The sequence below is a fragment of the Anguilla anguilla genome, chromosome 13, assembly GCF_013347855.1.
Source record: "Anguilla anguilla isolate fAngAng1 chromosome 13, fAngAng1.pri, whole genome shotgun sequence".
NCBI classification, from domain to species: domain Eukaryota; kingdom Metazoa; phylum Chordata; class Actinopteri; order Anguilliformes; family Anguillidae; genus Anguilla; species Anguilla anguilla.
Window position 1 is genome coordinate 30905980 of NC_049213.1, and position 16256 is coordinate 30922235.

At 41.4% G+C, this 16256-nt stretch overlaps 1 protein-coding gene across 1 annotated transcript; it reads right to left on the bottom strand.

Moving 5' to 3' along the window:
* Positions 1 to 127: 127 nt before the first annotated feature.
* LOC118211417 (1-phosphatidylinositol 4,5-bisphosphate phosphodiesterase eta-2-like) lies at positions 128 to 15762 on the bottom strand. Its single transcript, XM_035388610.1, has 20 exons — positions 15434 to 15762; positions 13978 to 14124; positions 12708 to 12951; positions 11938 to 12067; positions 11462 to 11632; positions 11043 to 11136; positions 10182 to 10385; positions 9705 to 9825; positions 9032 to 9203; positions 8439 to 8550; positions 7509 to 7627; positions 7084 to 7187; positions 6637 to 6725; positions 5839 to 6024; positions 5275 to 5382; positions 4293 to 4417; positions 3710 to 3794; positions 2746 to 2892; positions 2421 to 2500; positions 128 to 1602 (listed from the first exon to the last, which is right to left on the bottom strand). Exons 1-20 carry the CDS (start codon positions 15708 to 15710, stop codon positions 604 to 606), a joined length of 3714 nt encoding a protein of 1237 aa, XP_035244501.1. The 5' UTR covers positions 15711 to 15762; the 3' UTR covers positions 128 to 603.
* Positions 15763 to 16256: the final 494 nt, after the last annotated feature.

Here is a 16256-nt window from a genome sequence, read left to right on the forward strand (position 1 = left end):
TAGCTTATTAGGTTCTGGAAACTACCCTAACCAGAATTGAGATCTCAATGTTAGACAAATTAATGAAAGGACATATTGATGGTAAAAATAAAAATAAAATTTTTTTTAAAAAATGCAAATCAAATCATTATAATGGCAAAACCCATAGTCAAAATGCATAGTCAAAATGTCAAGGATGACACAGTTTACTAGGCAACTGTTCCACACACATCAATTGCAAACCAGAAACCAGTTCCTCATTAAATACTCTAAATGAGTCATTCAAATACCCACAAGGCAGTTTTAATTCCTGAAAAGGAAGTAGAAAACAGGAAGTTCACAAAAAAGAAAACAGAGTACATCAGTAGAAGGGTATTGGAGTTCAAAAGGCCTCTTCATCTGACTGTTGGTCATCTTAGCAGTTCTGCTCTAGAGTTCCAAGAGGTGCCGAACAAAACAAAAGAGAAAGATCTCAGCGCATAACTTCACAGTCTCTGGTGTTTTAACCATCGAGAGAGCACTCTCCATGGGTGGGCCCTGAGATGCTAATTAATCTCATCACAGAGCTAACCATAGTACAGAGTACTCTGTGAATGGGTCTTGGCTGGGCAGTTAGGGCACCAGTCAGCTCTTACCAGTGAAGAATATGGGAGATTTACTGCGGATTTCGTCCATCTTCTGATCAAAGAGAGCGCTCATCTCTCTCTGCAGCGTTCCCACGGCTGGCCGCCTGTCATCGGGCCAGCGCGACGGCAGGAAGTCGATGCTGTCCAGGCTGTCCGAGCTGTCCGCACTGCTGGGGGAGTCGCTGTCAGAGAGGCTTTCAGAGTCAGACACGGCCTGCGCCAGCCTTCTGCCAATGCCCGTGCCCGTGCACCCAGGCCTCTGCCAGTTTAAGCTGGACCTGCCGCCCGGTGCCGGGGGTGTGGGGGAGGGGAGTCTCCTCCTGGGCATGCTGCAGGATCGCGTGTTTCCCGGCTGGGGGTCGGAGCCGTGCTTGTTGCGCCGGGTGTCCAGGCTCCTTCTGGCCCAGAGGGAGGGAGGCAGTTTGGGTTGGGGCCAGTCCGCGGGCGGGGGATGGTTGTCAGTTTCTTGGGGGGGTTCAGGCTGCACCCACCTCGACTCCGATGTCACTCTCTCCCGCTGGGTTGGTTCCGGCCTGTGGGGAGATCCAAGCTCTTGGCTGGGACCCCCTTTGGAGCCGACCGCCCACCGGATGCAGCCGGTGGCCACACTCCCCCTTCTGGGGCTGTGGCTGGACAGGCGGTTAAGGAGGCCCTGCTCTTTATGCACCGGCTCCTGGATCTGCACCCTGTTTGCGCGCCTGAGTGGCTCGCTCTGCACCAACCTGCCCGGTATCTGTCCATCATTCAGGTCCCCAGTGGCGCCACGCTGGTCTCGCACCTGTTCAGACTCCGAATCAGAGCTGTCCTCCTCAACGGGGGGCTTGTGGCCCCCCCTCCGGGCTTTGTGCCGGGCCTTGGTGGGGCCGTTCGCCGCTCTGTGCAGGAGCTTTTCCCGAAAAGTAGGCTTGCGCTTCAGCTGCACAAACGTGTCGCTGTCCGGAGAGCCCTGATTATGGCTTCTGTGAAATATCCCTTTTATTCCACTGGTAGGTTTCACCTGAAATTGAAGAGAAGCTGGTGTCATTTCACATGTTCTCAGCGAGTGCCTGTGATCGCCCTACGCTGCTCTACAGGTTTACTCTGTGGGACTCTGGGCTATCCAACTTCTTTTGACAGTAAATTTCAAATGTTGCAGTAGATAAAATATATTTTTATATGCTAGAGCTATAATCAACATTTATTTAAACTCGATATAAAATTACAAAACAATTACAGACAGTAGCCATTAACTTACTGATTAATGTGTATTAGAATGTTTATCCTCCATCTCCCTCTAGTGAGCAGTCTGCAAACTGCTGCTTTGAGCAGCAATACAATAATCTTTCAGTAACTTCTGTCTTCCAAAGATTAGATCAATTCTATGTCTTACAGTATCTCAATATGTCATATTATGATGTGTATGTTATCTTGACATTCTTTGGTTTGTTGTTTTCATTTAGTTAAGAAACCACCAGACATGCTTATATGTGCTTTTTTTACATTACATTGATCACATTGCAAATATTAAATGTAGTAACCTACATATTTAAACATCTATCAAATCTGCAAAAGTTGTACAATGAGATGGGGACCCTACAAACTGAAAACCTCCCTGTTTAGAGATAATATGCTAAATAGAGTCTCTTAGAGCTATTACCACATTATGACACAGCTTTTCAGATAAAGACATCTAGTTTGATTGGCAGTATTAACCTTATCTCTCTCAATGTACTGCTCTCTCATTTAACAGGGCCAGGACAGCTTACTTGACACTGAGTGAAATTTGCATAATTGTACTGTGTGAAATTGGGAACAAGCCCCAACACTGATACCTACCTTACTAGTGATGTCATTCACAGCGACATGAACAAAAATAGAGGCCTCTTCCATACCTTCCAAATGCACGTGCCGATAGCCTGTAAAATAATATACAAAATATCACTTCAAGTACTTCAGATTATGGAAATATTCATAGAAAAAAATTAATGAGTACTCAAAACATTCACAACCAAGCATGGTAATATCAGAAAATGTTTGCATTGCTGGACACGGACAGGAGAGAAAACTCGATTTGAAACAGAAAGGTCATTGCATGTCCTTAAAGAGACCCCTGATGTGAGGTAAGGTATGAATGCGTGGGGACAGACGTGAAGGCGTGTACCTGGCAGCATGCTCGTGAAGGCAATGGTCCTCTGTCCAATGAAGTCCCTGCCGATGGGGTCGTGATCCCACACCAGGAAGCGCACCAGCGCGATCTGTGGCATGTGGAGAGTGAAGACGAGGGTCTCCTCCCACATGGGATTGAATCCTGGCGCGGAGGGTGGGATGGGAAGCCAGAGAGAGAATCAAGTAATTTAACCAAACTGGAACAAAAACATAATGAGGAATTAAAAATAACATGTATGTAATTATACCTCAGTATACAGGCAGTGACGTAATTTTGTTATGTGCCACACCTGTGTTGGTTTACATACTGTACTGTGTAAAAGGTCTGAGTGATAAGCAAAGTTACCCTGGGCTAGGCTATACAGTAAAAAAAAAAAAAAAAGAAACTAAATGGGTTGCTCATTATGTCAAAATTCTGCTCTAGTAGCATGTGATCTATAATATTTGCATTCTTTTTTTCAGAGAAATATATTTACTGTTGTGTCTTTTTTGCCCTACATGCAAGCGCTAGAACGTATTGCATTGCAGCACATAATAAAAGTACAAGCAATTACGCCAAGTGCCAAAAACAGAATCCGGCAAGGTACTGTTTAATTTATTTAAAAAATAACTGTTATGTAGTGAAGTAGAGGTTCTTTCCTATCAGTAAGAACACAGAGAAGGCAGAACAGGTTCCCCATAATAGCTGTTTGCAGGTATTATTATTATTATTATTATTATTGTTGTTGTTATTATTATTATTATCTACAATCTAACAAGTTTCCTTCACTCAGCAGAAAATGTATCAATCATGGTAATAAGAGATATAAAAAGAGGTGCGTGCTTTAGCACTTCACGGCCTACCATCAGAGACTTCAGCTATCGTCGAGGAGCTCATCGCACCCATTCAAACCCAGTGTTTCGGAACACTTTGTTAAATATGTACTGTGCTGAATGCCAGCCCACCCAATGGTGCATACCATTGTCATCCACAACCCGTGTCTGGTCCTTGCAGCAGTCCACCGGCAGGCCGATGATCTCCACCTCCACATAGGGATCAATAATCTACAGAAAGGACAAGGCCTGGTTACGTAGCAGCCCCGAACCCCACAGCACACCATCACATGGGCTAGTGCTAACACAGGGGAATAGGTTCGGTAATACATTAGAATATGACTAAAATATTATAACAGCATTTCATGTTATTAAATATGTACAATTGTCAGTTGGTGCACTAAAGAAAGTGAGGAACAATACTACATCAGTACAGTAAAATCCAGGAATTCTGGGTCAAGTGACCTCTGTGACCTTTAATGTTTGAACAATTTGATTGGGGACAACATTTGTGTAAAGGGTCACTGGTATCCATGAATTAATATGGTAAGAAAAGAACAATTTCTTTTCATTTCAGAAAGATAAATATATACTCAAAGAGATATAAATGTATATTTAAACATTTTAATCCAACACACAAGACAGATGTACTTTTTGCCTTTGAAAATTGGGTGCTGAACCACAAATGTGAAAGTTTTTCAGAACCTCCCTCCGAATTCCTGTCCTCACCTCGCCTCGATCCCCCAGCATGGAGCCTTTTGGCTTGGGTAGCTGCTGGCCACTGATTATCTTCAGTATCAACTGCGTCTTTACCTGGTCTTGCCAGGAGTCCTCCAACATAGGGTTAAAGGCACCTTAAAGAGACATGTCCATCTCAATTATTCAAAAGTTTCTTCACACTTTGTATGCCTTGCATGAAGATAACTGCCATTATGCAAAATTATAAGTTAGTTAATGAAAAAAATGTGAAACCTTTAGGGTGGGACAATGCTGAGTAACCATAATACTCGGTATGCACAATAAATGTGCTTTAAAAGCAAAGGAAAAGCTAAAATCCACTCAAAGCTCTCCCTGCAACAGTAGAAACTCAGAGAATTCTCAATGTTCTGGAAAGACTGGTCAACCAAATTGGTAACTGCAATTATGCTTTAACAATATCAGGATCTGCATTACACATTATACTATGTCAATACAGCATTAAATGAAACATATCATATAAAAAATGCTGCTAAGAATATTAGGTGGGAAAATCAATCCTGTTTCATATGAAGAAAAAAAACAGTCTGCAAAAGAGGCCAAAGCTAGCAGGGCACTAAAAAGGTGGACTGTTTGGAAGCACACTGACATATCCATGGTGGCTAGAGACATAAAAAAAAGGTTCAAAAGAGATCCCAATTACCACAAGATTATTATTATTATTTATTTATTTATTTATTTTACAATTTATTGCATCAAATTAAGAGTGGCCTATTTAAAAAAGGCTACAGTAAATGCAAACGATAAAAATCAATATATAAAGGATTCACATTCAAAATTTTTTATGTAACTCTTTAAGTTTTCAACATCTCAGTGTTCTGAATGACCTCCATTTCCCAAAGCACTTTTTTTATCTGAGTGGTTCTACAATATTTTTTTTTAAAGCTCAAATGAATGATCCAGTGGTAACCCCTATGCTGGTGCTGAGGCACAACTAGAAGCAACTGGTGCTCACCTTTACACATGCACTTGGGTTTCAGGATGTACCCACAGTTACCATTGCTGGAGAATTTGGCTCTGTTGAGCTGCAGAACTCTGCCTTCTGACTGGTAGTTTAAGGCAACTGATGTGGGAAAAAATTCAAACAATTCAAACATTCAAACTATTTGGAACACATAAGCCATAAGGCAGTAAGGGAGCCCAGGACACAAATTTGGAAGAAAATAAATGTGGTGTCGCACAGTGTATATACAATATACAATAAACATTATATTCATGCTATGATGTTTGCCAGAAGTGAAAAAGAATCACATAACAATAAACCAAATATACTCTAAAATGATGGAATCACCATTTCCCTCATAATACCTCTTCTCAGTTGAAAAGGGAGTGCCATAACAGACTATAATCTACACTGCTAAATCGCATACTATCTGCAACCACACCCCTTAATGTTAATTAATGTCAAACAAGCAAATCAGAACACTTGGATCTCAAACACTGGGCAAAATAGCACATCATGTGAAACTCGTGGAGTTCAATATCCAGGATGTAGTTTATCTGTGATAAAATGTACTACCCAGATGGCAACCGGAGTTCCAGAAAGGCTGGGGGTTGTAGTTGCTGGAGTCCACACGGTAGGAAGAAGGGTAGACGCGCACAAGTTGCCTCTGGTTGAAGCGCACAAACTGGGCTGGCTTCAGCTGCATGATCTGAGTGGCCTTGGTCTCACTGAGTGATGATACCTGCCAACTGCATGTTGCCGCTGCGGCCCAATGAACACACGCACACAAACACACGCACGCACACACACACAAGCACACGCACGCACACACACACACACAGGTTACACCCTCTTCTCAGCACACTGTTCTGTGAAGCACACTTAAATGCTGGAGACATACACTAGTATTAACTAATTAACTACTAACATTCTATTTATAACCTAAAGGGACGAAAATAATTATTTCTATTTAAAAAGAACAAGGAATAGATCTGGGATACTAAAATAGGCATAGGAATGACGTCACTTTTCACTTAGAAACCAGAGAGGAGCTACACCAATCACAGAGTGTGCTATTAATAAAGAACAGGATGATGCCTACGTTGAGTGATGGCTGTATTCTAGCTATGCTGTACTTCTAGGATCCCTTAGTTGTATCTAGGCAGTTTAGCCCAACTGAAGGTAGGCACAATTTACTGTTATTTCTTGCTACCAATGTACTCCATGATTGATGGAGAGCTCCTTTCTGGTTACTATGTGGAAAAGTGGCGACATGTCTTTATCCCTATTTTATTATCCTGGATTGGACTGTACTGAGAGATGCATTACCAGTGAAATCACACTCTTTAGTCTAGGTTCAATTTCTCTTCTCACCTTGTGTCTCAATGTCATGGACACGGACAGATTTAGTGTACTTGACCAGGTCAGACAGGGCTCGGGCAAGCCGCATGGTCTTCCTCCTCCTGTTGGGAACGTGACAGAGGAGCTCAGTAAGAGTCCTTGACAATCAGCGTTTCAACAGATAAATATGTTCATAGTTCAACTTCACTGAATTTATTCCATTTAAAGAATGACTGAAATTCACACAGGATGTTGCGGAGATTGTTGTTGCAAATGTTGCTGGGCATTCAGAATTACAAGAAATTAAGTGTTTAACATTTTTAAATAAACATTTTAATTAAATACACTTAATAATAATAATAATAATAATAATAATAATAATAATAATAATGTACAACAAACCATTTAAAAAAAATTAATTTAGTAGAGAAATAGAGGCTCCTGGGTAGATCAGCCCAAGATGTGCAGATATAGCAGTACCTGCTGTAATGCACCACAGCTCCCCTGGGGGCAGTAGAGGAGCTCTCCTGATCCGTATCAGTGTCCTCAAGGCTGGATCCCTTCTTCACTTTCACTCGCCGTCTCTTTAAGGAAAAAAAACAAAGAGGACCAGCCTTCACTGCGAGGTTAATTCTCCCAGCTCAAAAGCTTTCCAGGATGTGACATCATCTGTGAAGAATCAGAGCAGCATACAGACTGTACTTCTCAGACTGCACTGTAACATGCTTTGAGGAGTGCGCCAGGTCACAGAGGTTGGACTTTTCCACTCCAGCGTGAATGGGATGAAGACAAGAGGAGTGAAGCAGGTCACAGGGGGTTAAGGTGAGAGATATTTTGGTTTTGGAGAGGACCTGAGCAGAGGCTGGGAGGTGTTTAAGGGAAGGTGCTTACGGAGAGGGAATGACCTTGCGTTTGAAGCTTCCCATGAGGGACCTGTTGAGGGGCTTGTTGGTCCCGGGGTTTGCATCGGTGGTGCTGTCTGTGCCTTCCTCACTCTTACCCTGAAATAAAAGCACAGCTTCCACTGGCAATTGGCACACTCAACGTGCGGGAAGAGCAGAGCTGACCACTGAGGAGCGGAAGTATTTAATCGCCATAGAAACATTCAAAGGCTCTCAAGTTTTTATACAGTTTTTTGTTGTGAAAAGGTAATACTCAAAGTCTCAATGGCGCTCCAACAATGTGTGGACCCCTAATTCTCAGTTTCATAGTCTATGACTTTCACAAGAATGAAAAGTACAAATACTGCAACTGAACCACAAGTTCATATAGGCTACTATATGTATTAACTTATAACGTAAAGTTTGTTTTCATAAAACTATATCATTACACATAATAAGACAATATCATACCTAACATATACACTGTGCACTCCGTATATGCACTCAGCAAGGGACCGAAACATGGCTTGCTGGAAATGTATTATACTAACTATAATTAAGATATGAAACAACAGTATTATTACCCCTCTAACAAATACTACACTCTTTCGCGTGTATTATGTCAATTGTGCAGTATAGCATGCCAGCATTATATTTTAGAAAGACAAATGGTTTGAAATGGTTACTCATGGAACCTTTGAGTGGTACCATATCTAGCAATGTCAACCATGCTAGATAACAAAAAAAATGTTTACTATCAATACCGCCTTCAATTATTACTTGAAGGCGGTATTGACAATAATCAATTTGGTGCATCAAGCATTTTGATAGTGTATTATTTTCATTCCTTCCAGAAAACATAACTGTTCAGTTATTTGTGACAACGCAGTGGTGAAAATGTGCTATGACATACATTTTGCAGGTTTCAGTTTATTGAAAGAGGGTCCTACACACTTACATCTGCACTCGTCACTTTGTTTTCATCTTCAGTCTCTTCACCGCTGTCTTCATCAGACACATCCCCTTCCTCTGCATTCGCATCAATGTTTGCAGGGAGTTTCTTCCCCTAAAGATATAATTTAACAATACTGCTGAAAACCAACTATACACACCATGGAACATGACATGCATGAACATACAATTAAATCATAATACTGTAACTGTTCATTAACCCATCAGGTAATATCCAGGTGGATGCTACATATGTTGGTGGCCTTTGAAACAATTTTCTCTCCATAACTGTAAAGCACTGTAAAGGCACTTAGTACACGGAATACATTTTAATATAATGATAATTATTATTATTATTATAATCCTCATAGTATGAAATCTGTGTTCAGTAATTTCTTTTATAATCATTCAAAGCTGGTGTATTACAGTGGTTGGTATCAGTGACCCCCTGAGCAAGTTGTTAATTTATAACTTTGCCCCTGGTGGTGAAAGAAATTTAAGCCTCCAACTGCCTTGAGGTTTTACACAGCACTGCTGACATTTCTATCGCATGCTTTTAGCCTCATTCACACTGTTTGACAGAAACACTGATTTACCTTAACCAGAATTTTCCCTTTCAGCATCTCTGGAGAGGGGAGACGTCTGCATTCGTTCATATTAATGGAGGACAGGTCCAGCTTGTCTTGAAGCACCTCCAAGAGATACTGAGCCATCTTCTTCTGTTGGGGTACTGTGCAGTGGTTCTCAATAGACAGAATCACAGGGTATCTGGGAAAGCATGCAATATATGATAATAAATTCCACAATGAACTCCAAGTGAACTGTAAATTCAGACACATGATTTCCAGCAATTTAATAGAGATTTCGTAATGCAATAATGAATGTAGTGGGACGTAGAGGTTGGAGAATCGCACAAATTGACAAATTAATATCTACATAAGAGTAAACTTATTGCTAATCGGTTTAAGCAGTGTACATCACCAATTCATCAGCTTTTCATCGCAGCACTAATAGATCCAACTTTACATTGTTATTTCTTGATATAAAAGGCAACTGCAAGAGACAATAGTGCAGCGCAATACACCATTATATGCAACATGTAAAGCTTTGATGGGCTCCACTGCTGTATAAATCCATTTCTCAGAGCTACTATATTTATTACATAAAACCAGCAATCGCGCTACAAAATACTTAAAAGGTTTAGGGCCTACTGTTTATATATTTAGTTGCTATACTTCAAATAACAAAATTAGCTTGGGCTACACCTACTGGCTTTTGGAAAATGCATATTTGTTGATTGTTTCTATGACATCTTTGAAGAAAATTTTTGAAGTGAGGGTATAGCCATGGCGCACAATTGGCTCTCCATCCGGACCATCCCAGCAGTCAACTGGAAACAAAACAGAGGTAAAGAAGTAGTTTTTTCCTCTCCCAAACTAATACATTTGTCTCCATGAAAAAAGGGGTGCAATTCACTCATTATTTGAAATTCTAATCTAATGCTAACAAGTGTTAATATACATGATATACTGTATATGTATAAATGTTAATGCTAACATATAAATATTGATCGTCACAACAGCCAAAAGGAATTGTGCTCTCGAAGTACTCAATGATACTCAACTCACGCCCTTCAAATTCATACACATGAATGAGTAAGGAATACAGTGAATGTACGGGTGAAGATCCCATTCGTCAGAATTGACATGGGGAGGGTGCGGTTGTTGTTCTGCCGGAGAATCTGACCTTCGACGCAGCGACAGCCAGCCTGCAGTACGTAAGTGTACATATCCACCCTGGACTGGGAGAGCAGCTGGTCGCCCGTCAGGTAGGTGTTGTGCGAGGAATTGATGAAGTAGTTGGTGAGAGGCTGGGTCATATCCTGGTTCACCTCATAGTGCTCCGAGTTGAAGATGTCTCCTGCAGGACTCCGCATGTAGTTGGTAAAGCCTGGAGGGGTCAATAAATTTTCTTTATTTTTGCTTTTGTTTTGGGGGGGGGGGGGGCAATTTTTGTCTCTGATTTGATTACCCCAATTAGATATACTCAACCTTATCATTGCTGCAACATCTACCACCACATTAGGTAACAGTGCAGGGAGCCTTGCGCTGTGCCTACCTTACCTCCCTGCCCACATGTCTCAACAACACTGCCCTTGAGTTGTTTTTAAATATACCTCTAGGAAAATTATAATTACACAATGATTTTTCTTCCTCTTGGTTTTGATGTTATGGTTCTTAAACTTGCAAAATCCAGCGACAACAATGCACAATTTCAGGAAACACAATACTACAGGAGAGACAGATCCAAGGAGGTGTGACAAATTTCACACTGAAGACAACTGGTAGCCTATATGTATAGGTTGTTGGGAAGAACTAATACAGAAGAGATCTGTGGAATCTGGTCAACTCAAAGAACCCTACCCTGACAAGACAGAAACAACTGTATCCTACTGCGGTGGAAATAGTCGTCTAATACAGGGGTGTCAAACTGAATCCCAACAGGGCCGCAGTATCTGTGGTTTCCTTTCAATCAGCTGCCAATTAAGGCCATGAGAACACTGGCAGACGTGCTGCAGACAGAGAGTATTTAAGAGCAACTTCTTACCATCAATGCCAAGAACCAGCAGATCCTGGTTTTCAGGACAGGGCTCAAACTTGGTCACAATTTCCAGGCAATGTTCTCTTGTCACATTGCTCATCTAAAAAGACAAAAATAATTGAATTAATACAGATTAAAAGCAAATAAAAGGAACCCAGAATGTGACGTAGACTGAAGTATCGAACAACTTCTGATAGCAAGTCAAAAAACTGATCAAAAGACTTTAATTTAATCATTATAATCCAGTATTATCTATCTATAGATCAAATATGCTGCAGATATACAGTTTTGTGTGAATCCACACACAAGGTTTATCTTATTCTGGCACATGACATTGAAGTTGGGGTACTCTCATTGGAGCAATTCAAGTTCAACATTACACAAAGAGGACATCACACTCAACAAAAAAGGCTGGATGATCTGACCTTCTGTTCAATCACCAGGAAGCGGATCAGGTCATCTGTGTCCATGTAGTCCTTGTGGTTGCTGTAGGTGAGCATGAGAAGGTACAGATCACGGCGCGTGGACATGGTCTTGTAGAAGGTGCAGAACTCCTCGAAGGCCAGCGTGCCTTGGTTGTCATCCGTGTCCGCTTCCTGGAAAAGGAAGAGGTGAATGCAGGTGTTACACATTTTCTACATAAAGTCAGTTTGGTGAGGTCTTTATAGTAACTGCTGAAATTGCCAAACAAACCGAGTTTGGGAAGAAAAAATCTTGCTTTTAAGTTAAGGTTAAGGGCAAATGTTGGTTGCAACCCAGCGTCAATGTCCTTAAAACAGCACAACTCTCAAACTGTCTCCAGTAAAAAAAAAGTTATACAATTAATTTATACATTATACATACATGCATAATACACAATAATTAATACAAGTAAGACTATTCAAAATCATGATGAGAGCACCTTGAACATCTGCTTGACTTTTTGTCTGGGAAGGTTCACATTCAGCTTGTGGAGAAGCTGAAGTACTTCTCCAATACTCAGGCAGCCATCGCCATTTTTGTCTGCCTCCGTGAAGGTCTGCTTCAGCCACATGACATAAGGGTTAAGGGAGAAGTGCAGGGAGATAGAAATGAGCTACCACTACTGAGGTAGGCAATTATTCATCATGGAAATGGCAGTCAGCACTGGTTATGGTTGTGATTTTCAGTGGCAAGGCAGAAGACCAGCCTGTCTGGCACAGCTTGGTCAGTTTTGTCTGGGGAATTTAAGGCAGTGTGGGCATGGTTTTATTGATGGAAAATGGTTAACGAGAGGATTTTCATCTCAACAGATCAATACAACATGTGGTACAATTAAAAAAATAAATGCAAAAATCCACAATAAAAACAAAAACTAGAAGAAATTAGGGTAGTAATAGTACATAATGACTGTTTACATTTTGTATCTGTTAACAATGACAATACTCATAGTCTATTGCTTAATTTATAGTCTATGGCTTACAGTAGACCCCATTTAAACAGTGGACATAATTCAACCTAGCACCCATATTGGACTTGGACACCCCTCCCTCTGACTTACTACAAATGCAGTCTCTGACCTTGACCTGGATAACAGTGAATGCAAAGCTTTTTTTGTTGTGGCTGTGAGCACCCAGTAATGGTGTACAGACTTGGAGGTTTGGAGTGATCCTCCAGCAGCTTCCCTGCCTCCAGTAACAGCTAAAAGGATATTGATCTCGAGTGCGCTGTCGCTTGGCCAGGCTGTCCTCATCACTGATGCCCGCCATGAGGTACTTCAGGCCTGTGATCCAGGTGCGTGCCTCTTCCCCGGTGCTGGTGACGAGGTCCAGCGACTGCATGTGGGCGCCATAGTAAATGGTGAAGCAGCAGTTGGGGTCAAAGTTGCGGTCCACGTAGCGCTGGAAGATCTCTGACTGCTTGCCCTCACAAACCTCGCGGATAGTGTCTATGGTAACTAAAGAGGGCAAAAATGGGTAAAAATGCACGAACATTAGTACAGTGCAGAATTCAAATTCCCAAATTACCACCTCAACCACCTTGACATGGAACTGTAATTACATTTACATTTGGATTAAAACATAACATTTTTAAATCATTTTTGTTGTCTCATACTTCCCCTCATCTGTATCCACTCGTTAGGAGTTGAGGCCTGAATTAAATACAAATCCTATGGGGCAGCAATAGAACCTGCAACCTCTTTGCTACAAGCATTTATCAATATTGATAATGCTTACCAAACAACTCAATCTCAATCTTCATCCTTCCATCCTTTCCTGAATAGCTGTTCTTGGTCAAAATAAATGATTGATTTCCCCACTACAGCTAGGACAGCCAAATCACTGCCTGTCTTCCACTGCAGATTAACCTGTTCATATTGCATCTTGGTTCAACAAGCCCACTGAGCATTCATTCTAGTTTATGTGAGACTCAACACTAAACTTAAATCCACTTGCAACTTAAAACGCTATATCATCAAACCCCTTCTTGCACGTGATATTGCACTGCAAAATCCAGCACAAAATATTTCTTTAAAATGTATCTTCCAATTCTTTTTAATCAACATGTATTTTCCCAGAGACCACAGAAACTATGGATTAGTGATCTCATTGTCAAATCAATTAAATATTCAATCCGCACCAATTAACAGTACTTAAAGGAGACAGCCTGTTAAAAAAAACCCCATTGTAAAATGTTCAGAGCAGCCTGAAACCTCTAACTGCCCTTGCACAGAGCACTGCACAGTATTAGCTGAGGGGACGTAAGCACTTTAATGCACGCTGTCGTGGGATTATTTGGCTAGATCCCAGGTAAGTACTCCTAGACTGTATTCCAGGAATGTATACCGACTGTTCCGTTATGGTTGTTGTTCTGTCAGCTTCACTCCAGTATTTTTCCCGTGCTCACGTGATACGAAATTCCCAAATGCCCATCACGGAATTGGGCAGGGCCACAGTGAGCAGAGGGCACCGGGGGTACTCACTCTTGGCCCTCTGGTGCTTCCTGGAGGGCCGCCAGCGGACGCAGGACTTGTGCTCATCCAGGTAGTAGCAGCGCGTGAGGCCCCTGGAGGACCCGCGCAGCTTCACCATCCGAGTCCCGGCCTGCATGCAGCTCATGCACCTCTCCACTTTCACCAGGCCAGAGAGGAGGGAGAGAGAGAACTTCAGCCAATGAGGAACCCACCCCTTTCAGACAATGGATACAGCAGCATTCCAGAACAGGCTGCCCCATAACCTTTCACAGGGGACATTTTTCCCAAGGAATAAAAGAAAAAAAAACTCTCCATCTCAGCTGGAAAGGGATTTCCTGTCCCCTTAAAAATCATCAAGTTATCAACTCTTTGTAAATTGGTGGATATGCACATTTAGAAAATAAACACAAAAGGCCATCATTTTTAATAATGGCTTAGGAATGCTTGTGATGGCAACATCAAGAATGATGCTTATGAATATGTTTAAAACATACTGTTGCTTAGGTTAAGGGTACATGAACTAATTACTTTTATTTGGCTATAGGGTTGTAACCCTATAGACCACAACTTTTAGACTATGTTCAAGCTTACAGTCATCCCCATGGTTCAATCAAACCTGCCAAATCATACCATAGGAAAGAGCCCTTAAATTATATCTATTTTTACATTTCTGATCTCATCAAATAAATGTGTTGGAATAAAGGGCATAGAAAATGAATAAGGAGAAAAGACATATTGTTTTAATTTAGCTTGATTAACCTAAATATCTATTTATTTACTATTTTTATGAATATAATAATACGCCTTTCCCACAAGATGAATGTTTAGACCACAATTAAAACAAGTGACAAGAACAAAAATCTAAAAACATAAAAGCAAACATTGTGTAGTTAATACTGTGGGAAATGCAAAACTTTCAGTGCTGCATAGGTATGAGTTATGCCCGGCCAACTGCAAGATATTGTCTCCTGCTTAGCGGAGTAAGATGCACATGAATGGCGTGTGTCCGTATCATCACCCTGCAAAATCTGGCATTTGGCCTAATTTCTGAGTTGCGATACTTCAAAGATAATCTGTTAACATCTGTTTGTACTTGTTGTGGGTAACAAGGTTTTTCCCCGCTGTTCACAAGTAATTAATGAAAGAAGAAAAGTAATAACACTGTTCATGACAACATTCTTTAGGTGATTTCATGTTGCCTGGCTATTGTACTTATTTGATACATGGCAACATACTTTCATGGCAGAATGGAAAGAGTGAAACACCCCACTATTGCTTATGGAATGAAAGCACTGGGGAAAGGAATTCTGAGCAATGTAAAAAGTTATTTGTGGTAAGATAGGGTCTCTTGTGAAAACAAGTCGCCTTTACAATGGCCCTGCGTAATACCTGATTAGGGGGGTTAATGGGATTTTCAGACTAGCCACCGAATATAAACATTACTTTATCCAACATCATATCTTACCTATTTGCCCCATTCTCCATTTTGGTGTGGCCACAATGCTACCGCCAATCCAGAAAAACTCTTCCGCTAGCCGGGACACTGAAGATTTGTGCCATAGTTTCGGAGACGTCATCAGCACCGGAGTAGGAGACCTGAACGGGGAGGATGACCGCCTTCCGGGGGTGGTCGGCTCCAGGACTGGAGAACATGGAATCATAATCGGAGACGACGGCACCGGTGTAGGAGATGCAGTCATCTCTGATCTGATAGTTTTTGTCCTGTCAGTTCTTTTCTCCATGTAAAACCCACGGGGTCACAAATTTAGGATATTTGCCCGAAACCGCATATAGGTTACCTTTCTCCGTCGCTTGGCAATTCTGTTGCGAACACAAACACACTGATTCGTTTTCACGAAGGAAAAAAGGCTCATTTTATACTTCTGGGATGCAGCACAAGCTTGTCAATCAAATAGTTCCAGGAGGTTTTGTGTAAACGCCAGAAGATTATTATAAATACAATCCAAATGTAATTTTTTTTTTAGCTCAGGTGAACAGCCTGTTGTCATGAAAAGTTAGTCGAATGAAGATCTGGGTGCCTTTCATTGACCCTTGCGTGGCGTTGCACATTATACCAACGGTTGCAAGACCTGCCGAATTCCCACCCGGTTTATTATTAGTCTACATGTCTTCCAGATAATCCACATGTTACAGGCGAGAGTCCCTGTTCTTCTTTGGCAGGCGTCGGCTTTGTCTGAAGAAGGCCTACGTTTTGTGTCGCGCGTAAAAATCCTCCATGAACTTTCTTTCCAGTTCTTATTTCATTTGAAAATTAATAGTCATTAAGC

Coding starts and splice junctions, on each gene's coding strand:
- LOC118211417 (XM_035388610.1), bottom strand. CDS start 15,710: ATGGAGAAAAGAACTGACAGGACAAAAACTATCAGATCAGAGATGACT. Junction 7,628..8,438: donor AGTGACGAGTGCAGATGTAA/GTGTGTAGGACC, acceptor GCCAATTGCCAG/TGGAAGCTGTGCTTTTATTT. Junction 3,795..4,292: donor TGCTGGGGGATCGAGGCGAG/GTGAGGACAGGA, acceptor TCCTTTCTGTAG/ATTATTGATCCCTATGTGGA.